The 21,515-nt window shown below is 43.5% G+C and overlaps 1 protein-coding gene across 1 annotated transcript in view; it reads right to left on the bottom strand.

The window, feature by feature from the left end:
• The window catches only part of DPYS (dihydropyrimidinase), a 70,560-nt gene extending 49,851 nt beyond the window's left edge, over positions 1 to 20,709 (bottom strand). Inside the window, exons 1-4 of the mRNA XM_025871502.2 lie at positions 20,391 to 20,709; positions 8,669 to 8,827; positions 4,995 to 5,174; positions 3,583 to 3,772 (exon numbers count right to left, since the gene is read on the bottom strand). Of these exons, the coding sequence (XP_025727287.1) occupies positions 3,583 to 3,772; positions 4,995 to 5,174; positions 8,669 to 8,827; positions 20,391 to 20,654 (793 nt within the window). The 5' untranslated portion in view covers positions 20,655 to 20,709. The remainder of the gene's footprint in view (positions 1 to 3,582; positions 3,773 to 4,994; positions 5,175 to 8,668; positions 8,828 to 20,390) is intronic.
• Positions 20,710 to 21,515: the final 806 nt, after the last annotated feature.

Consider the following 21,515-nt stretch of genomic DNA (forward strand, 5'->3'; position numbering starts at 1 on the left):
TCTCTCATTGTTGGCAATTCAACAATGACATCAAACTTAATAGCATTGTATTGCTAGCCTACTACAATAAAGAATTAATAATTGGATCCCTTTTGTGCTTCCTGGAGCAGTGATTCTCAAAATTTAATATGCATATGAATCACCTAAGGTTCTAGTTATAAGTGCACATTCTGATTCAGTGGGTCTGGGATGGGTCCAAGGCTCTGCCTTTCTAACGAGCTCTCAAGGGACACTGATGCTGCATTCTAGGGGCCACACTCTGATGGTAAGGCTCTGATGATAGAATGGGCTGGCAAATGTATTCACAGATAGGACGTGTGCATATCATAAATCTGTAAGGCTGGACTGTTTCTTATTTAAACATGGTAACAATGAATAGATGTGTATTGTTTTATCATGTTCTGAAATTTTGTTAGATAATAAATGAGCAAAAGGTCAGTGTGGTCCACCAGCTTTTGTCACTCTAGACTCTCCAGGGATCCGCCCTTGGGTTGGCGGATACAGTCACCATGTGAACAGTCTGGCATTGTTTATGCCCAACCCACCCCTTACTCCCTTTGTGTTCCTGCTTGATCACATGTGAGAGTTCATATGCCAGGCATGGGAAACCTCGTATGTCAATTTATTCTGGACCTCTGCTGCCTCTGACCATTGCGCATTAGAAGGTTTTCACAAGTGTTACCACAGTAAGTGTGACTCAGCTGGAACATTTGGGTTGACATTTTAAATATTTCCCATTTACAGCCTCTTTAGAAAGGGATTTAGCAATATCCAAAAAGTATGTATGCATTTACCCTTTGAAGCAGCAGTCCCACTTTTTAGGACGCTACTCTGAGGATACTTTTCTGTGGCCGGCAGAATAATGGCGCCCCAAAGACCTCCAAGGCCTCATCCCCATAAGCTGTGACTATGTTCTCCTACATGGCAAAAGGACTTCACAGATGTGACTAAATAAAGAACCTTGAGATAGGAGCTTTATCCTGGATTAATTGCAGAAGAGAGGGACAGCAGAGGAGAGTAGAATAATGCAATGTTCTCCACCCACCCCTGCAGCTTTGGAGATGGAGCAGGGGAAATGTGAACCAAGGAATGTGGGTGGTCTCTAGAAGGTCGAAAAGGCAAGGAAAGGGATTCTCCCCCTAGAGCTTCCAGGAAAAGAGCCAAGCATGGCCGACAACTTAGTTTTAGCCCAGTAAGATGTGGGTTAGACCTCTGACCTCCAGAACTGTAAGAGAATACACTTGTGCTGTCTTAAGCCGCTAAGTTTGTGGCAATCTGTTTACAGTAGTGATAGAAAACGAATACACATTTCACAAAAAACAGCATATGGATAAGGCCATCACTGTGGTCTTATGTGTAAGAGCTAAAGACTGAAAACAGCCCAAGTGTCCATCAGTAGGGGACTAGTTGAACAAATACAGAGGCATACTCTGCATCCGTAGGAAAGAATGGAGAAACTCTAGACCTAACATGAGCTGACCTTTAAGACATATTTTCAAGTAGCAAGAAAAGCCAAATACAGAACACGAGATAAACTATTTTACCTTTCAAGTAGGAAAGAAAGAGAAATAAGAATATGCATATATTCTTTTTTCATAAAGAGAAACACTATAAAGATAGGCCAGAAATAAATTAATAAAAATAATTACTAATGAGGTGGAGGATGAAGTTGCTAGGGAAGGAAGTAGGGTTTCTCTGAGAATACTTTTTTAAAATTTTTTTTATTTTTTTATTTTTTTTTAAAGATTTTATTTATTTATTTGAGAGAGAGAGAATGAGACAGAGAGAGGGAGCATGAGAGGGGGCAGGGTCAGAGGGAGAAGCAGACTCCCCGCTAACAGCAGGGAGCCCGATGCGGGACTCGATCCCGAGACTCCAGGATCATGACCTGAGCCAAAGGGAGCCGCTCAACCAACTGAGCCACCCAGGCGTCCCGAATACTTTTTTTTTTAATATATAATTTTGACTTGGGGACCATGTAAATGTTTTACCTATTCAAAAAATAAAATAAAATTTAAAATAAAATTAAAATGTCCATACTTAAGTTTAATAGTTTTCTACCCATGATTTATTCCAAAAACCTTCTCTAGACTTTTACTCTGCACCTAATGGAACTCTATCCCAGTAAAAAATTAATACTTTAGATCAACAAACTGTTTTCTGACAGGACCGTCAAAATCGTAGCTTGATGTGGGTTAAGATTGCCCATTTCTGCTGATTTTGCTATTTCTTAAATCATATTCTGACATTATGGACCTGACTGACAGGCTGTAGGACATGGCACATGATTTACAAAGCAAATAATTATACAACAACCAATTCCATAGAGTTGGCAACAGAGCCACCTGGTGGCAGAAACTAATACTGTAACTTTAAAATTGCAGTATTTTGTTTTTTAACTGCCGTGCTCTTTTATACTGAAATTATATTATTGGGGAAGGGGAGTGGGGAGAAGTAACCAGAAACGGTTGGTGGTAAGACCTTATTGGCTCCTGTGTACAACTGAGTTTACTCTGAACACAAGATACTGATGGACTACATTTTTAAAATGCATTCAACTTGCACAAAATCCTTATTGAACCGTCATGCAATAAGAAGCGATTTTGACAAAATTAATTTTAGTGTTAAAGACATGCCAAATCCAATTTCATAATTTTTATAACCCATATTTTGAAAGTTCAGTCAGTTTCAGTTTAAAAAGAAAACAAAGAGCCAGGATGATTTATAAAACTATTTCTGATTTCCTAACTTTTAAAAGTGAGATGATACTAGCACATCCTAGGAGGATCTATTATATTTTATGGGTGGGGGGGGGCTTTGGTTTTAAAATCTTAAAATAATTGTCATAAAAATACTATTTGGCTAATTGCTCTAATAGCTTTAATACCCAAGGAGCTATGGGACAAATCAACTCAATTTGAAAGAAATTTGTTGAGCATCTACTGTGTACCCTGCGCCATCCTGATTCAGGTACTAAGAGGATAATGGAGATGCCTAAGAGACAGGTAATCTTTAAAATTAATCAGAGAGTTTGCACTTAGCCATCAGATTAAAAACTGGGCTGCAGATTAAAGAGTGGGGGACCTGTGGCTGAAGGAACTGTCTTGAGGTTCCAAGGATGGTGGAGAAATAACCTAAGGCAGAGAAGCAGAAAGGAGGCTACAACTAGACATGCATAATGTGCAAGAAAACAGAAAGGATGTTAATGGAAAAGAAGGAAGACGAGCTGCGGAAATTCATGCGCAACTTTTTTTTTTTTAACAAAGGTAACTTCCTGTGATATTTATTTATTTATTTATTTATTTTTAAAGATTTTATTCATTTATTTGACAGACAGCGAGAGCACAAGCAGGGGGAGCACCAGGCAGAGGGAGAGGGAGAAGCAGACTCACCAGTGAGCGGAGAGCCCAACTCGGGGCTCCATCCCAGGACCCTGGGATCATGATCTCCGCCGAAGGTTCGACTGAGCCACCCCGGCGCCCCCTGTGCAACTTTCTTGTAAGCAAAGCAGTAACTGTGGTCGATTTACCTCACTCTTCAGCTACTACTGAGCTATAGGCGAGCTTGTCGCTCAGGAATTACCGTCTCTCCTTGCATCTGCTATGACCTTGGCTGCAGACTTGCTCATCACGTGCACGATGTAGAGAGGGCAGTTCACCGCGCTGGCGATGGTGATGGCTCTCAGCGTGGCTTCTGCCTCCACCGCTTCCGGGCGGCACAGCTCATGGCCCTCCGGCCCTGTTATCCCCAACCCCAGCATCTTCTTTGCTCCCTAAAAAGGGAACAGACACATGTGCGTGGAAGGTCTACTAAAGACAAGTACCATGATCTTCTTGTGAATTAAATACACAGCCAGGCTTTCAGACCTGTTAGGGGCAGATGTGTGTGTGTGTGTGTGTGTGTGTGTGTATTTGGTAAACACAATTTTAACACATAAACATGACACTTGGTATATGTTAGTTTTTCATACACATATTTCAAAATTAAATTATTTCGATGGAAAGGCTGAAAAAGATAGGAGGTTAATTTGAACCACATTCTTATTGCTGGTTCAGTACAAAATAAAATAAAACCAAATATTCGAATTCCCAATATTTTTAAGTGACTCATATGACGTTACGTAAGTAGCTGTGCTTTTTACTGAATCATAGTCTTCGCTGCCCTCTGTCCCACCCACCGAATGATATTGGACGGCCCTCTGTCCCACCCACCGAATGATATTGGACGAGACATTTTCCCACTCCAAAATGTTATTTCTTCCTTACAAAAAAAAGCAGTAAGTCAACACTCAGAGTGGGAAAACGGCTGGCCTGGTGTCATACAGCTAGGAAACGAGGAGTCTATTGAAACTCTGGTCGGCTTGAGTTTACAGCTCTGGCTCGCTTCTCATGATCCCTGGTTGCCTCCTGGCCACCCAGCCTCACTCTCCCTGACTTTAACGGGAGCTGAGCCTGGGGAGAGAAAAAAAAAAATCAGCTAATATAAAGGGTAAGAGACAGCTCTTTAAATCTTGCAGATAGTGTATCCTTCGGGCATTAATAATGGAACTCCCATGAGAAATAAATACCCCATCTAGATTCCTTCAGAGCACATTTTAATACCAGTTTCTGAAAAGAGTGGGGCTTTAAACAGCACTTAATACACTGCGTAAGTCATCAGATCCCGCTCATGTCCGCACTTTAGCATTCTGAACCAGCAGGTGGAGCTACTAAAAAAAAAAAGTGCTGGGATACACAAAAGTATTTGAGAAACATGTTTGAGATCTGATAGCTAACCTGAAAAAGGGAAATCTTCATTCCAATGCATATACCACCTGAATAAAAGAGCATGGACTTAAGTAAACCGAGTCAAGTGTTTCCAAGCCATAGGACATGAGTGTCTGGATTTCCAGTCTTCCAATGCACAGAATGAGCTCACCTACTTGGGTCCAACTGTCTCTGGCTCAAGTGATGGCCGTTTCATTTGTGGCGAAGCTCTGGGATGCAGATGCTTACCTCTGCGATCAGGTCTCCATTTTCCGCGTGGACCTGAGCAATCGCTCCAATTTCCTTGCACTGAGAGAAGGCCGCATACAGCTCCTCATCCCTCACCATGTACAGGTCTTTATAGGCCATAAACATCTTGAAAGAGTTCACACCTTTGTCTTGGGTAAGGATTTTCATTTCTTCTTTAACCTAAAAGCCACACACACACAAAATGCTATGCTTTCGTTCAAATAATAATTTCAACATTCTCTTCAACATTCGAGATGTTGCATTCAGAAAAGAATTAAGTAAAATACGGCAACAGTTAAATTCCCGAAAAAATGCAGTTAAGGCCTTGATCCTTCCCTCAGGTTAGACCTCACTTCATCCGATGAAGTGCTGTTGGTATGATGCTTTTAATCGTGAAAGAGTTCATAGTTTTCCCCAAAGTACTTCATTTCTTTACTCGGACATAAAATCCTCGGCATCTATCTCCTGATGGGAGGAAATTATTTTGGAAAATGAAACAAAGCCACTTGGCAGCAATAGGAGAAATCATGTTTCTAGAAGGGATCAAAGCTAATTCGAGGTAAGGCTTTGGACTCAGATCTGAAACCCGCAGGATGGGCTCTCAGATGGAGGAGGAAGACCTGGATTGAGCCGCCGGCCCCTCCTGGGACGTGAGAGACTCTGGACGGGTTGGAATCCTTAGGAGCCTTCAGGTGTGCCAAAGGTAAGGGACAAGGTAAGATCAAAACAAGCTCACTCACTACGCTTGCAGGTCCAATTCAAGTCTCAATAAAAACTTCAAAGAAAAAATTGGTAGATTTGACCAAATACAACTGTTTGAATTTCTATATGTTAATACACACGCGCGCGTGCGCACACACACACACACAACACATGTTCTAGGCATAGGATTACTGATTGCTCTTAGTTGTTGTCTATCAACTTAATAAGAAAAACTCTAACATGCCAGGTGAAAAATACTACCAGCAATTCAAACAGTAAATACAAATGACTAATAAACACACACAAAAAATGTTAACCTTTCTGCTGATTAAAAAGTGCAAAATAAAACAATGCCATTTTTTTTCTATTGAATCAGTGGTGTTTATAAATGACTCCATTACATGTCAGATGACTCACTTCTGTCACTATTGATTCCCTTACTAATTGTTCTTACTTTTCTCTGTGGTGCTTTATTTATTATATATTTCCTTTCTCATGGCTTCCCCCACTAGAAAGCAGGGGCTTTGCAGAGTTTGTCCACTGCCGTGCGTGAGAACAGTGCCTGCCGCAGTGGCCATGCCGAAACTATCTACTGGATGGATGGCTGACTGAACGAACCTATATACAGCGTATTCATCAAGAAACAGAAAAAACACTCAAATGTTGACAGTGGTCATCACCAAAGGGATGGAATGAGCTCCAAGATATGTTAAGGGACAACAGCAAGGGGCAGGACATGATATAGAGTGCCTCATTTTTCGTTTTGGGTTTTTTTTTTTGGTTTTGGTTTTTTTTTTTTAACTTCTATAGTTTCAAGTTTTCTACCATGAGCATAATTTTTTTTAAAGATTTTATTTATTTATTTGACAGAGAGAGAAAGAGAGAGCACAAGCAGGGGGAGCAGCAGGCTCCCCGCCAAGTGGGGAGCTCGATGCTGGGCTCGATCCCAGGACACTTAATGACTGAGCCACCCAGGTGCCCCTTGAGTATATTATTTTTATAGTCAGAAAAAAAATGCCTTAAACATTGTTAGCACATGCACATGACGGGCTTCCAAATGCAGGCATGGTGGCTTAAGCCTTACTGCTCTGAAAGTGTGGTACCTGAACCAGCAACCTTGGCATCACCTGGGAGTTGGCCGGAAATGCAGATTCTCAGGCCCTGCCCCAGATCTGCTGCTATTGGGTTGACTTGTGCACCCCCTAAAATTCATATGTTGAAGTCCTAACCCCGAGTACCTCAAAATGGGACCTTATTTGGAAACGGAGGCATTGAGATCACATCAGTAGAGATGAGGTCGTGAGGGTGGGCCCCAATCCAAGATGATTGGTGTCTTCATAAAAAGGGGGCATTTGGACACAGACATGCACACCGGGGAACGCCATGTGAAGACCAAGGCAGAGACGGGGTGTTGTTTCTACAAATCAAGGAACACCCAAGATTACCTGCAAGGCACGAGAAGCCGGGGAGAGGCCTCCACCGGATTCTCCCTCACAGCCCCCAGAAGGAAGCAACCCTACCAACATCTTCATCTCAAACTTTGGGTCTCCAGAATGGTGAGACAATAGATTTCTGTTGTTTAAGCCACTCAGTCTGTGGTTCTTAGTCACAGCAGTCCTAGCAAATGAATACATTTTCTGAACATAATGGGTGCTCTGGCAATTCCACCAGGTAACCATCTGCGTATTAACGTGTGAGAAACTCTGGTAAGGGCAAACGTCTTCATCCTTGGTTTATGTTGTAAAATACGAGTGGGAGGAAAGGAAGGAGAGAGGGCAGGAGGAGGGGAGGGAGAAAGGAGGAAAGCAAGAAGACCCTAAAAGCAGAAAAGAGATTAGATGCATCACTTAGAATGGTGTTTTGGGAGAAAAATTAACTTTTGCTGTGGACTGTAAACCTTGCTATTATGTTTGCAGAGCCACTGGTTAAAGATTAATTACTTGTTTTATACCAGTTCGGTTCCTAAAGCCCAACTTCGAGGGGGGAAGGGCGGACATAAGTTGCGCGGTAACTTCATATAAGATCACCCTTGTGAACACTTTCTGGCAAAAGGGTTTCCGAATCAAGTCCGATGTGGAAAAACATGCTGGCAATTGAAGTTCAAGTAAAAATTTCTTCCAAAGTACACATGCATGTTTTTTGTGAGGAGAAATAAACATGTCTTAACATCTCTCAAAACTATCTTTTCTATCTGAATTCTGTGGTCCTTTCTGCCACGGCCTAAATGGTTAGCAGATAAGGAGAGCTGGTTTCAGCTCTGCCATGGAAGGATCTGAGCCCGTGTTGATAGAGAACAGAGCAGGAAGGGCACCAGGTTAGGATATGGCTGGGAGACAGCCTTCAAAACGTTCCTGTTCTATCCCTTCTTCTTTTTTTCCTCCAGATATTAAACATTTCTAATACAAGTTCTACTCTGTGGGAAAATACTGCTTAAAAGAGCTTGGAGGTGTTAAAATTGAGAAGTTCAGTACTTTAAAAAATTATGGCTAAAGGGCGCCTGGGTGGCTCAGTTGGTTGAGCGACTGCCTTCGGCTCAGGTCATGATCCTGGAGTCCCGGGATCGAGTCCCGCGTTGGGCTCCCTGCTCGGCGGGGAGTCTGCTTCTCCCTCTGACGCTCCCCCCCTCATGCTCTCTCTATCTCATTCTCTCCCTCAAATAAATAAATAAAATCTTTAAAAAAAATTACAGCTAAAGATTTTACAATCCATGGATCGTGTATTAGGAAAAGCTATTGTGAATGGGTATAAGGATGTAATCTATATCACCTTTATATGCTTTAGTTTTTGAAGTTGATAATACTTCAGAGGATTCCAAATTCAAAAGGTACAAAGGAATATGTAAGGAAAAGTCCTCCCTCTAATTCTGACTTCCAGTCACCCAGGAAGCAACTGATATCACTAATTTCCTAGGGGAGCAAGGGCTAGGGGACTAAATGGAAGAAATCCACCCCCCCCCACCCCCGGTGGTTCACCTGGTCACTCCACCATGTCACCGCCACATGAAGGCTGTAGTCGCAGCAGACTTTGGGGTCAGCCCAGCTTCGCCAGGTCTCGAAGGCCTGGAGAAGGGAAGCGCCTTTCTGAGGAATGGCAAAATCAATGATCATGGTGGTGCCTCCTGCCAGGGCGGCCTGGAATAACAAGAGAGTTTCAACAGGTTAGCCATCAATTTTCTAGCTGAGTCATTTATCTCCTTGAACGCTATGCACTGGCAAGCACTTGGGCGAGCTTGAGGGGGGTCCAGGAAATTGCGCAACAATGCTGCTTGTTTAAAAGACCCAGAGGGACATGGGGCGCCTGGGTGGTTCAGTCAGTTAAGCATCTGCCTTCAGCTCAGGTCATGATCTCAGGGTCCTGGGATCAAGTCCCCCTGCCCCCCAGTTCCTGCATTCATTCTGTCTCTTTCTCACAAATAAATACAATCTTTAAAAATAAATAAATAAAAGACCCAGAGGGACATGAATAGACTTTCCATAAATTAAAGTTGGAAGTATTGAAATTGCTGGAACTGTTTTGAAAAATGACATGTCTGATGAAAAGAAAATGGCTTTGGCCCAAACAAAATTCTCGGACTGCAAACTCTCAGCAGAAAAACTGAGATGAAAAAACAGAGAAGAACGCAAAACTTTTTCTTCTCCAGAAAACTAGATTCATTATTGTGAAATCTCATTTCATGACAATCAGTCTTGGTGAATTGTATCTCCAACTGCCCGTGCTGCATGCAGAATCCCCGGAGACTCACATGGTGCCCGCTTCACCTTCATTCCCCACAACCAACTGTCTTTCCTTAACTCCCAACTGGCCCCTCTAATCCATCTCCACTGCTCTGGTCTTAGTTCAACCTCTTGTCATTCTTCCCCTTGATTGTAATATTTCAGGTTTTGCTTCCATTCCCTACAATACAAACTCCTCGGGGCAAGTAGAAAGAAGCACATTCCAAAGCACAAAGGTTAAAACTGAATGCTTTTCACCACCTCTGGAATGAAGTTGAGTCTTCATAACAGGGTCTACAAGGCCACACATGATCTGGCTGAACTCATATTTTCCTTGGTATATTATAGTATATTATGTTAACTTACGACTAATTTTAAAAGTAAGTTAAGTAAGTTGCTTAATGAAGTGTCTTTGATGAACTACTGAAATTGATTTTACTTAAACTAAAATCATGAGGTGGTTAATGTGCTTTTAACTGTTATGGTCAAACAAGGTAAGTGAGGAAAACAAATGAGCAGAGAGGGATGCTCATGCAGTCGTTAAGGGGGCATTGACCAGGGAGGCTGACTGACTCCAGGGCTGGAAGCTCAGATTCAGTGCTTATCAGCTGGTAATCCACCAGCCCCTCTCCCAGGTCCCTCTGCCTACACCCCCATCACCCTCCCTGCAAAGCTGCCCAGATACACGGAGCAATCCCATGTCCCACCTGGTTTACTAGCTCTATTCTTGCTTACTTCAATAGATTTTTTATTTTTCCCCTAAGTCACTTGGCCCCACTCCAATTCTTTTTGCTCTCAAAAAATCTCACTTTTTGTACAGGATCCTATACTTTGTCTCTACCTTTAGATAACATTGCCTTATTCATGGCAAACAATACCTATTTGCATTTCTTAAGAAATCCCTATTGGTTCATTACAATCATGACAATACTAGAAAAAAAATCCTCAGGTTCTGTATTTTTATTTGAATGCAGATTAATCTTCTTGCCTTTTTCCTTCTTAAAGTGTTTTCCCAGTGCATCGCAGACATCCCTTGAGGACAAAGGGCATTTTTCTAATAGCAAGTGCTGTTAATTAAAGTGTTAGAAGAAAGTACTTTTTTAGTGTCTACTGAACTATAAAATCAAGCTTAAAGAACTATTCTTTCCATTCTTTCCGTATTAAGTCTTCCACATTCAGGATGCGGGCAAACCAGACACACTGCTGATGGAACTACAAGAAGATGGTGCAGCCGCTTTGGAAAGCAGTTTCTCAGAAAGTTAAACCTGGAGTTACCCTATGAGCCAGCAAGTCCAAGCCTAGGCATGTAGCCCAGAGAAATGAAAACATGTCCACACAAAAACCTGTACACAAATATTCAGAGCAGCATTATTCATAATAGTCCCAAAGTGGAAACAACCCAAATATCCATGAACTGATGAATGGATAACAAAATGAGGGAGAGGAACGCTATGGAATCTTATTTGACCATACGGAGGAAGCACTGGCACACGCTGTGGATGAACCTTGAACACATTACGTTAAGTGAAAGAAGTCAGTCACAGGGTGCCTGGGTGGCTCAGTTGGTTAAGCGACTGCCTTCAGCTCAGGTCATGATCCTGGGGTCCCGGGATCGAGTCCCGCATCGGGCTCCCTGCTCAGCAGGGAGTCTGCTTCTCCCTCTGACTCTCTTCCCTCTCGTGCTCTCTATCTCATTCTCTCTCTCAAATAAATAAATAAAATCTATAAAAAAAATTAAAAAAAAAAAGAAGCCAGTCACAGAGGATCACATACTCTCTGATTCCACTTGTATGAAATATCCAGAAAAGGCAAATCCACAGAGACAGTAAGTAGGGTAGTGGTTGCCTTGGGCTGGAGGGGTTGAGTCAAGGTGATAGCTAAGGGGGCACCTACTTTCTTTTTGGAGAGATAAAATGTTTTAACACTGATTTTGGTGATGGTTGCCCAATTCCAGGAATATACTAAAGACCACTATTAAGGTATACCTTAAATGGCTGAACTTTATTATATATGAATTTTATCTTAATGAAATTGTTACCAAAAAAAAAAAAAGGTCTACCACATGTAAGCCATTACAGGGAATGAGAGGGGGTGGGAGGGCCCACAAATAATCAGACAAAGGTTCTCTGCGTGGGTGTCTATAGTCTGGAGGCGGAGAGGGAAATATGAGTAAATCAATCAGTTTGTAATAACAGGTAGCAAGTATACTTCTACAAGAAACAGTGGTATAGAGATTGCTAAGGGGAGGTAAAAATTGTTAAGCTCCTTAGAAGAAGTCCAGGGGAAAGACCACTGGGAATTCAGGAGGGAAGGATAAACAGACCAGAGGAAATGTGGACTTAAGTTAGTATTAGGACACACACATTAAGTTGCCAACAGGATAATGATAACTCACTTGCAGTGAGCACTTATTATGTGCCAGGAACTATTGTGATGTTCTAACTTTTATACTCATCTCACCAGATCTGCAACAGGTAATATTTTAGCCCCATTTTAGGGTTGAGGAAACCCAACAGAGCACTCTTAATAACTTGACAAAGGCGGGACTGGAACCACATCACCAGGCTCCAAAGCCTATGTTTTGAGGAACAACCAATAGCATGGGGTCACTCTGAGGAAGGGCCCAGGAGGAAAATCCGGCAGCTCTGCAGAAAGTGGTAAAGGGCAGAATTGAATTAAGACCTAGACTAGGGTTAACTCAAAGCATTGGTTCCAACAAGAGGAAGGCTGTGCTATCAGCCTGGGCGACAGGGCTCTGAGTAGATTCTCACTGGGATGACTGCTGGTGACAGATGAGGAGACAGAGGAGGGAGGCAGCTCTGGCGTGAAGGGGGAACATGAGTGTGGTGTGTAACATCCTCAGAGTGAGAGGCCTGGGCACATGTCCACTCTGTGTCTTTGCACACAGAGCGAAACGCAGACCTGACCCTGAGGAGCCAGCAAGGGCAGGAGAAGTTTGTGGCAGTCGCCTTGGAGAGGATGCCAGAGGGGTCCTGAGGGTGGTCGAGATGGCCCCAGGACAGAGAAGGGAGACATGATGATATAAATCACAATGCATGCTCCAGAACATTCCAACACTTAGCAGGAAAGCAACAGTACCGAACCAAGACAACCATTTACAAAGTGGCTGTTTCTGGGTGGCGTGATGGCAGGTTGTTTCAATTTCCCTCTCGTTAAATTTTATTTTTAATATTTGCTAACTTTTCTATTAACAAAGCACAAGTTTTACAAGAAGAAAAAAGGGCTTTACAGATAGATGATCAACATGCATGCCTATGCTATATAAATAAAGTAGAGACTGTTGCTGGTGCAGATGCGATGGTCAAAGGGCCATTTTCTAAAACGACAGCAGACCGAAATTCCTGGGGCTACAATTTGCAAGCTCCCAAATCAGGATTTATCACACCTGCTCCACCTCCCTAGTTCCCCGGGAGCAGGAAAGAGAGAGGAGAACTGCCATTCACCTCTACTTTGTTTCTTCTTGTTCTGTTTCTCCTCCACGCCCTTCCTCCCTCTCCTCCCCTCAACACGGGAACACATTTCGAGAAGCTCTACTGAATGGAAGAGGGTGTGGACAGATGTATGGAAAACAAATCAGGGGGACATGAGCCGCTCACCACAGGGGGGCCCCACTGCCACCCTGGGTCCTGGTGATCAGCTGCTGGCCACCGTCTGCGCCCCAACCTCCTCTGAACCTCCTTTTCCCCCTCCTCTCCTGGTCTCTCCGGTTACCCAGGGTCCTTTCACTGCCCAAGGTTACCTCAAACCCCCGAATATTATTTCAGTATTATTTCCTTCCACTAGATCCAGGGAGCCACAGGCTAGAGTGGCAGATCTGTAATCCCAAATAGGGTGTTAAGGAGACATGTTCCTCCCAGGAGGTACTGACCTCTTCAAAGAAGAGCTTGTAAATAAATGCCCAGGCCTGGGTTAAGTGTCCTATACACATTAGATATTTAATTAAGCCTTGCAGTCTGGAAAGGTAGGAACTCTTTTCACTTTAAAGTTGAAGATGTTGAGGCTCAGAGATGTCGAATGACTCCCCAAGGTTACATGGAGGAGCATACAACTCTGAGGGTTAAGTCTTACTTTCAGCCTACTCTGGCCCTCAACCCTATGCAAGCCATTTTCCCTCAGCCCCTCTTCCCTGTCCTGGGATCTGATTTCCAGCCAGTTGCCCCAGGTCATTGGTGAATCATTCCTTTGAGAAATGCAGAGGTTGATAAAGTAAATCATGCACTTAGGAAACCAAATGCCTTACAAAACAAAACAAATGCCATCAGACTGTGAATTGGAAAGCCACAAATGAAACACAGTTTTATATGGCTCAGTTGATGTTCATCACTGTGACAATCACTACTGAAATAAATGTGTCCCTAGAAAATTAATAAGGAAGGGCTCTGTACTAGTGCTCCTTCATCTTCACGCATCTATGGGCCCTGGAAGAATCTCCTTTATTCAGCAAACCAAAGGGTCAGAACATCACCTTCCTAGGCCACCTCAGATATTTTCAGGATCTGTCTAACCGTTTTTATCATCAGATCCTTTTAGGTTCACTTCACAGATATTCTTCAGGGTTTACCTAACATTTGAGGAATGAAAAGAGTTAGGGAGGGGAGGGAGAACCAGTGAAGGGTGAAAATTTCTCTCATATTTCTGGGTGAACCTGAATTGTTTCCTTTGTTTTTACTGCTGATTGACTTCACTCCGCTTTTATTTGTCAGATAGCCAAACAAAATGTATTTACCTTATCTAATCTTGGCTCATAAATCAATTCTTTCAGCTCCTAATTACTTCGGCTGTTCTCCCTTGAAAACCTTCCAATTTATCTAAAACCTTCTTTTGGGAGGAGGAGAGCATGTGCTTATCAGGTGCAAATGTGATAGAACATACATTGAGATAAACTCCAACCAACAGCAGGGCCACAATATTATATAACACAAGATTCTATTTAAGAATGTATTAGGTTGTAAATCGTTATTGAAAGCATCCCAAGCATCGTCTTCCTTTTGACGGGGTCACCAAATTTTCATTTCTAAGCTCATCCTGGAACAAGTGACTTTGTCTCATTAAAATCAATCATAGGACCTGATCAATCAACCCAAGTAAAGCAGAAGGAAATCCAAGAGGACATTTGAGCCTTAGGGAGAAATCCTGGACTGAATTCTCAGCTTTCTCATAGTCGCTAAGACTTATGAAAACAAACTTCATGATCCCAGTTTATGTTCCAACTCCAGAAGCACATTCGGCTTTGTAAAGACAGCCTCTGCATTGCCTGTCTCCTTGTGTCCCTGAGTCTGACATATTAACTGCACCACTGTCCATCCAACTTTGCAAACCAGACTGAGGAGTCACCCTTGACATTTATCCCTCTTCTTCTTGACATCCCCAGATCCAACCCACTGGCAAGCCCAGCTCTCCCCCAACCCCCGTGGGCTGCCTCCTACATATTCCATGAGTCTCTCTCCTTCCTGCGTCTTCACCTCTGCTGCTCAATGCCATCTACATCTTCTGACAGGACTAGAGCAGTAGCTCTTCACTGTCACCTCATCCCCAGCCATGTTTGCCACTGCCAATCTTATATTGATTTCCCTTTGCTCTTAGAATGGAGAAAAGACAATTATATTACACATCCCACAAGGCTGAACTTCAGCTGACCCTTCCGCTTGCTCTTGAGTCACCTCCTTCCCAACCCATTCGCCCCACTCCAGTGACACCATCCCTCCCTCTCCTCGCAGAGCTCTGAGCTCCTTTCTTCCTCAGTGAGAGAGGTAAGAAGCAGCTCACACCTGCTCTTCCCTCCCCAGCCCTTCTTCCACTTGGTCCAGTGACTCTTAACCTTGGCTGCACACCAGCATCGTCTAGGGAAATTTATCCCATCCCTCAGAGATCCTGATTGGATGGATAGAGTTTCATCTCTGTCTGTCTTTTGCCCATTACAGTGCCTGGTACATAAATGTTCTTTAAATGTTTAAGGGAGTGTTAAAAAGAAAATCACAATCCCAAGGTGGAATGACTTACCCTAGGCCAAATCACCAAACCAGGGCTTAATACCTAATCAAACTGCAGTTTCAACCTCCCTCAGAAAAGTAGTCAGGAATTTTCTGGTTGGCACCAATGAGGGAATCTGTCACATGGGCCCTCTCCATCCCCCAAAGTAAGAGGAGGTAATCTGCATGATAAGACACCATGCCCCGCCCCCTCAGGAAACTGACCACTCGTGAAACAATCCTTTCTTCTCTTTTGCTAGTAACTTCCTGCCCCACTCTCCTTCCTACAAAAACCTTCCATTTTGTAAACTCCTGGTAGCTTCCTTCTACTTGCCAGATGGGATGCTGTCTGATTTTTGAATCGCTTAATAAAGACAATTAGATCCTCAGATTTACTCAGTTGAATTTTTGTTTTTTAACAGGAGAAAGGAAGGGAGGGATCAATGAATTTCCCCCAATAGCTATGAGATGGAATAATTTTGATGGTTCACTTTTCCAATAGCAAAATGAGAAAGCAGTGTAAGTTGCATGTTAATGTGACATTTCATTTCTTAAAAATACTGCTAGCCCTGGCCATGTAATTTCCTGGTTCCTTCTAGAAACATGTTCATGTGGAATGTATACTCTTAAGCGCCTATGAAAGCGAAACACTCAGTTTTGGCCAAAGCCTATCACCTAATCAGTGTTAACTAGGATTGTTAATACAGCAGATTGGAATCCATATTTGCCTCAAATGATTTGGTTTGTTTTTTTTTTTAAAGATTACATTTTGTCTTACTTTAAACTAACTTTTTTAAAAAAAGATTTTATTTATTTATTTGAGAGAGAGAGAATGAGAGACAGAGAGCACGAGAGGGAAGAGGGTCAGAGGGAGAAGCAGACTCCCTGCTGAGCAGGGAGCCCGATTCCAGGACCCTGGGATCATGACCTGAGCCAAAGGCAGACGCCTAACGACTGAGCCACCCAGGAGCCATTCTTTTTTTTAAATTCAAGTTGTTCTTCTAACCGATGCATCATTATACAGACAAGATAATGTTAACAACCCTGAGAGAAGAAGTGACTTGCCCAAGGTCACACAGTCAGCCCACACAGCCTCTGAAGCCCAGCCCACTCCAGCAAGCAACAGAAAGAGGGATTTGGCTGGCGACCAAGTTTTCTGAAGCCCAGTTCTCCTACAAGGTGAAGAAATTCTACAAATACACCACAAATGCATGCTTAATCACATACCTTCCACTGCCTTATTATAAGTAATCATCTTGATGGCACTTTACCAAAAAGTTCCAGAGCAAAGTATAATTTCCTTTCTTGATAATTTTGAAGATTTTTTGTCCTACACAAAAAAAAGTGTTCTGCGTGTTTTCCCAATTAAAAAAAAAAAAAAGATCCTTCTGCCAGCTACTGATGCTGCCAGATTTTTAATGTGAGTCTACCTACTCCAAGCTGCATATATTCTGAATATTAATAAATATATATTTGAAAACTAGCCGAGCTTTTTTAATTTACTCTCTTATCACAGGATGTAGTAAAAGCAAAGTCATAATTTCTTCAACTTTAATTCACAATTTCCATTTGAATAAAGAATCCCACTGTTTTTCCCCACGGATATTGAATTATTGGAAGACGAGTGTACTTCTAGTATAGACCAACAAGATGAAATATGATTTCTTGAAAGCAGAACATTATTACTATTAGTTACATCAGATAAAAAGCTTTTACCTGTAATTAAGTAAATCAATCATAGGCTTTAACCCAACCTCTGCCATAAATTAGATTTACAAACTATGTAACCTTTGGTTGACCTATATTCCATTTTTTAAACTGGGCCACATCACAATCTGGTGATCAATAAATAGAATACCACAAACACTATCCCTTCTATGTGTCAGATGTTATAAATGATCAGCCCGGGGCATGCAGAAAGCAAACGTTTAGAGCCCATCTCCTGAAAGCATCATATATCATTTTTCCTCTATAGCTTTCTGTATGTGAGGTACCCATTTCTGTATCCTTAGAGATGATGTGGCCATCAATGCAGTATAAATGCCTCACAAACCTAACGCCTGAGATGTGTATTTATTTTGATAACCTTAACTGCCTCTAGCTTTGGGAAGGTGAAGGGCTACTGTATTTCTTAAGGATGACTCTGCTCGATTTTGCATCTCACCCAGCGTTTTCATCCCATCACCTGCCACTTGGACAAATCTAAACATCACACGTTTTCCCAATAGTTTCAGAAAGGAAGAGAGCCTAGTAGGTAAGAGCTCTAGCAATGGTAGGCAGTAAGGAATTTGAAGAGCCACTTGGTCACTTACTGGTGTGTGACCTTAGGCAAGCGACTTAAATTTCAGTTTGTTCAACTGCAAAAGGAGATAAGAGTGTTGGCAGATGAACAGCTTAGCACAGTGCCTAGCACCCAGTGAGTGCTGGATAAAATAAATGGTACTTTAACCATATTAATGTTTTCAAGTGTAATATACAGCACAATCAGCATCTACTAAAGACTTCTTTGTTTCTATTTCTGGGAACTAGAAACTCCACCAACATTGCCTTGGGAATTATTGTGAAGACTATAAAAGAGGACAAGGTGACTCCATAACGTTCTCCTTTCAGAACTCAGGCCAATACTTGAATGCTCATGTTTATCTATATTTACCCATCTAGTTCCATTTCATGGAACTAGGAACCTCTGTCTCTGGGTGCCGGAGAGGTTATCTCCTGGGATCCAACCAGTATTGAAGTAGACTTTTGTAACTTAGTGTCTTTGAGTACTGTTTAATGTTCAACATGAATTTAGCCTCCGCTAAATCTTTGACCTTAACATCTCTGACTATATTGTTTAATTAAGACCATTCTATTTAATTAAGATCCTAAGCTCATGAGTTGACAACCTTTAAGTATGGAAATACCTAGAGAATCAGCTGGTGGATAAGTTCTTTCAAATGCTGATGACTATAATACTATAATATGCTTCAAAGACCTGCCTTCTCACTATAGAATTGTAAATCTCTCCAACCTAGGAATCCCTGAATGGCCAGAGAACAACAGATAGAAGACTAAGAACCAAGTTTCAGGGCCTTGGGGCATGCACAGATAATCTTGAGAAAGGGAAGGAATGTTCCTCCTCTAGAGCATTCCCAACCCCACTTCCTGGCTGCATCTGTAGAACCCTGATAAGAAAAAGGGAGATGCTGAGGGGAAATGATGCTAGTGGGCCTGGCAACTGATGGCCAGAAGGAATAGCTTTGCACCTGGTAAATGGGGGTGTCAATGGAGTGCCCCGCCACCAGCAAACCACTTTGTTAATGATGAGCCTGTGATAACAGAAAGTGTGTCTACTGTAACTGAAAACAACAGGTTACAAAATTTTATATACAGGTATACACACATACTCATACATACATGCATAATATGATCTCAATTATGTAAAATAAAGCATATTAGAAAGCATAAAAGCAATACACCCAAACAGCTGTCATAGAGTTAAGAGATTATGGGTAATAATTTTTTTTCCCAATTTTGTACCATCATGTATTGCTTTTATATCTGAAAATTTTATTTAAAATGTAAAAACTAAGTTCATTAAATTTTAAGAAATTTTACTTTTTAACAAAACGGCAAAATGAATATTCAATGTTCACAACAGATAATGATATGTCCTACAAAAAGACTTTGACCACTGCCCTGATGGTAAAGGTAAATTAGTAACTTAGGAGTAAACTTTCCAAATCTTGATGTGAGCAGCAAGCCCCACACCCTTCTCTCTGGGTCAAACGGTTCTTTTTTCTATTAAACATTCTACTCAATCATAGATGACTGAGAAATATGGAGGGGTGTGTGTGAAGAAAATAAAACTATTTGAGAGAAGTTAGTAAGGTAAATGAACTATCCTCCAAACTGCTCTGAAAGCCTGCACAACTAAGTAACCTGATCTGTTTCACACACAAGGGTTTAGGCCTTAAGCATATCAATACTTTCATTCTGGAAAGAGCCATTTTTCTCCCTGCAGCCCCAAAACGCAAACCTCAAGACGGGTGAGGGCTGGGCTTAGCCAAGTGCTGAGCGGGGTTTTAACTTTATGTAGCTGTTAGGCCGCCCAGTTCAACTCCAGATCTTGTTTTCAGGAGCTTTGCAGAAACGTTTAAGGTTCTTTTCATTGACCAGAACCTCTAGGCCTTTGCATCTAGAGAAACCCAAGCCTCTCCCACCTTGGTTTGGTGATCTGAAACTCCTGCACCATCAGCCAGGCTGCCCAGGTTCAAGCAGCAAGAATTAGATCCCTATTTGACGTCCCCAGGGCAAGCCTGTTAAGAAGAGATGGGGCCAGGTTGCCTTGGGGCCAGTGTGAGTGCTGGGAGACCTTTCTGGAATATTTCTCTTCTAAATTCTTGTCGGGGGGCTGTCTTTTCTACCCGGGGGCTGGGGGGGGGGGTAGGGTGTGGAGGCAAAGATTGTGGACGTCTTGGGCTTCCAGCCCGCCCAGATTTAACAGGACCCAGCGCACGCTTTGAACTTGGAAGTCAGGGCACCAGCTACTAGGTGAATGGATTTTTCATCTGGTTTTGGCTGGGGATGGAACATAGGGAGAAAATGGCTGGGAGTGCCCCCAAAACAAAAAGATGCTACAGATATTATGAAAGACGTGTGGACTTCCACAGAATACCAATGACGGTGGGGAGGGGAGTGAGGGGGGTACAGAGTGCAGAGAAATGAGGATGAGGGGACAGGTTGCCTTAATTTGTCAAATTACCCAGAGGGAGGAGTGGAGGGCGTCTGGCTCGGCCAGAGCTGGGCTGGTGGCCGCGAAAAGGGGCGCCTAGAAGAAGGGCGCGCGCGCGCGCGGGGAAGGTCAAGCCCGGCTCCACAGCCGGCGGTCGCTGCGGCAGGGCTCGCTCCGCAGCCCCCACCCCCAGCCCTTCCGCGCGGCGGCAGCGGCGGAAGGCCCCGGAGCTCGGCGGGGCGCCTGGGGCTGGAGGGCGCGGCGGCGCGGGTACCTTGGTGCCCTGGTGGAAGTCGTCCACGGACCGCGCGCCCATGAAGGGGAACTGCATGTGCGTGTGCGTGTCGATGCCGCCGGGCAGCACCAGCTTGCCGGCGGCGTCGAGGACCCGCAGGCTGGCGGGCGCGCCCCCGGGCGGCAGCAGGTCGCGGCCGAGCGCCCGCACCACGCCGTCCTCCACCAGCACGTCGGCCACCTGCGAGAGGTCGTCGTTGACCACGCGCCCCCCGCGGATCAGGAGCCGCGACGCCAACGCCATCGTGCGGGGGGAGGGGAGAGGAGGGGCGGCACCCTGGGCTCCGGCTCCGGCTGCGAAGCGCGGGCGAGCGCCGAGCCCCGGCACCCGGGCCGGTTTATCGACTGGCCGCGAGGGCGGACTCCACCCCGGGAGGGCTGGGCTGACTCTGGCAGGCTGCGACAGGCCGGCTCCGCGCTGCTCCCGCCCCGGGGTCCCGTCGCCCCGAGCCTGGGTGTCCGAGTCCTCCGACGGGAAAGTCTTGGAGTTTTACACATCTGTTTTCCTTTATAAGAAAAGGCACTTTGGGGGAAAGTGCCTGTATCCCTACCCTTGAAGACGAACGTGTGTGCCAAGACACACACACACACACACACACACACACACACACACACACACACACACACACCTCACCTGCAGCAATGATAATACCCACGCCAGAAAGAACCAACACACACACACACACACACACACCACCTGCAGCAATGATAATACCCACGCCAGAAAGAACCACTTGATCTGGATTTCCTTGTAAAAATAGTCTTTATATGAAGAGCAAATCATCATCACACAATCCGAGTAATTGGCAGACACAGAGTGAAAGTTCAGAGTGAAATATTTAATCTATTTGAAAGTAAAGCGGTTTGATATAAACTATTGTCCAGATTTTAATGATGCAATACAGACTAGCAAGGTTTTCATGGAAAAAAGCAGGTAATGTAACTCTAAAGATCTGGGCTTTTCCTCAGGTTTTTCACAAAACTGGCTTAAGGATCTTTCAGTTAAATCTTTCACCGTCTTGAGTCCTTCGTTTTCTCATACATAAAACTGAGATAATACTTGTTCTCCCCTTCCAGACTTGCTTTGAGAAGCAGATATGGTGAT

The sequence above is a fragment of the Callorhinus ursinus genome, unplaced genomic scaffold, assembly GCF_003265705.2.
Source record: "Callorhinus ursinus isolate GAN/ISIS: 27379988/994484 unplaced genomic scaffold, GSC_fseal_2.0 scaffold5, whole genome shotgun sequence".
Classification (NCBI taxonomy): Eukaryota; Metazoa; Chordata; class Mammalia; order Carnivora; family Otariidae; genus Callorhinus; species Callorhinus ursinus.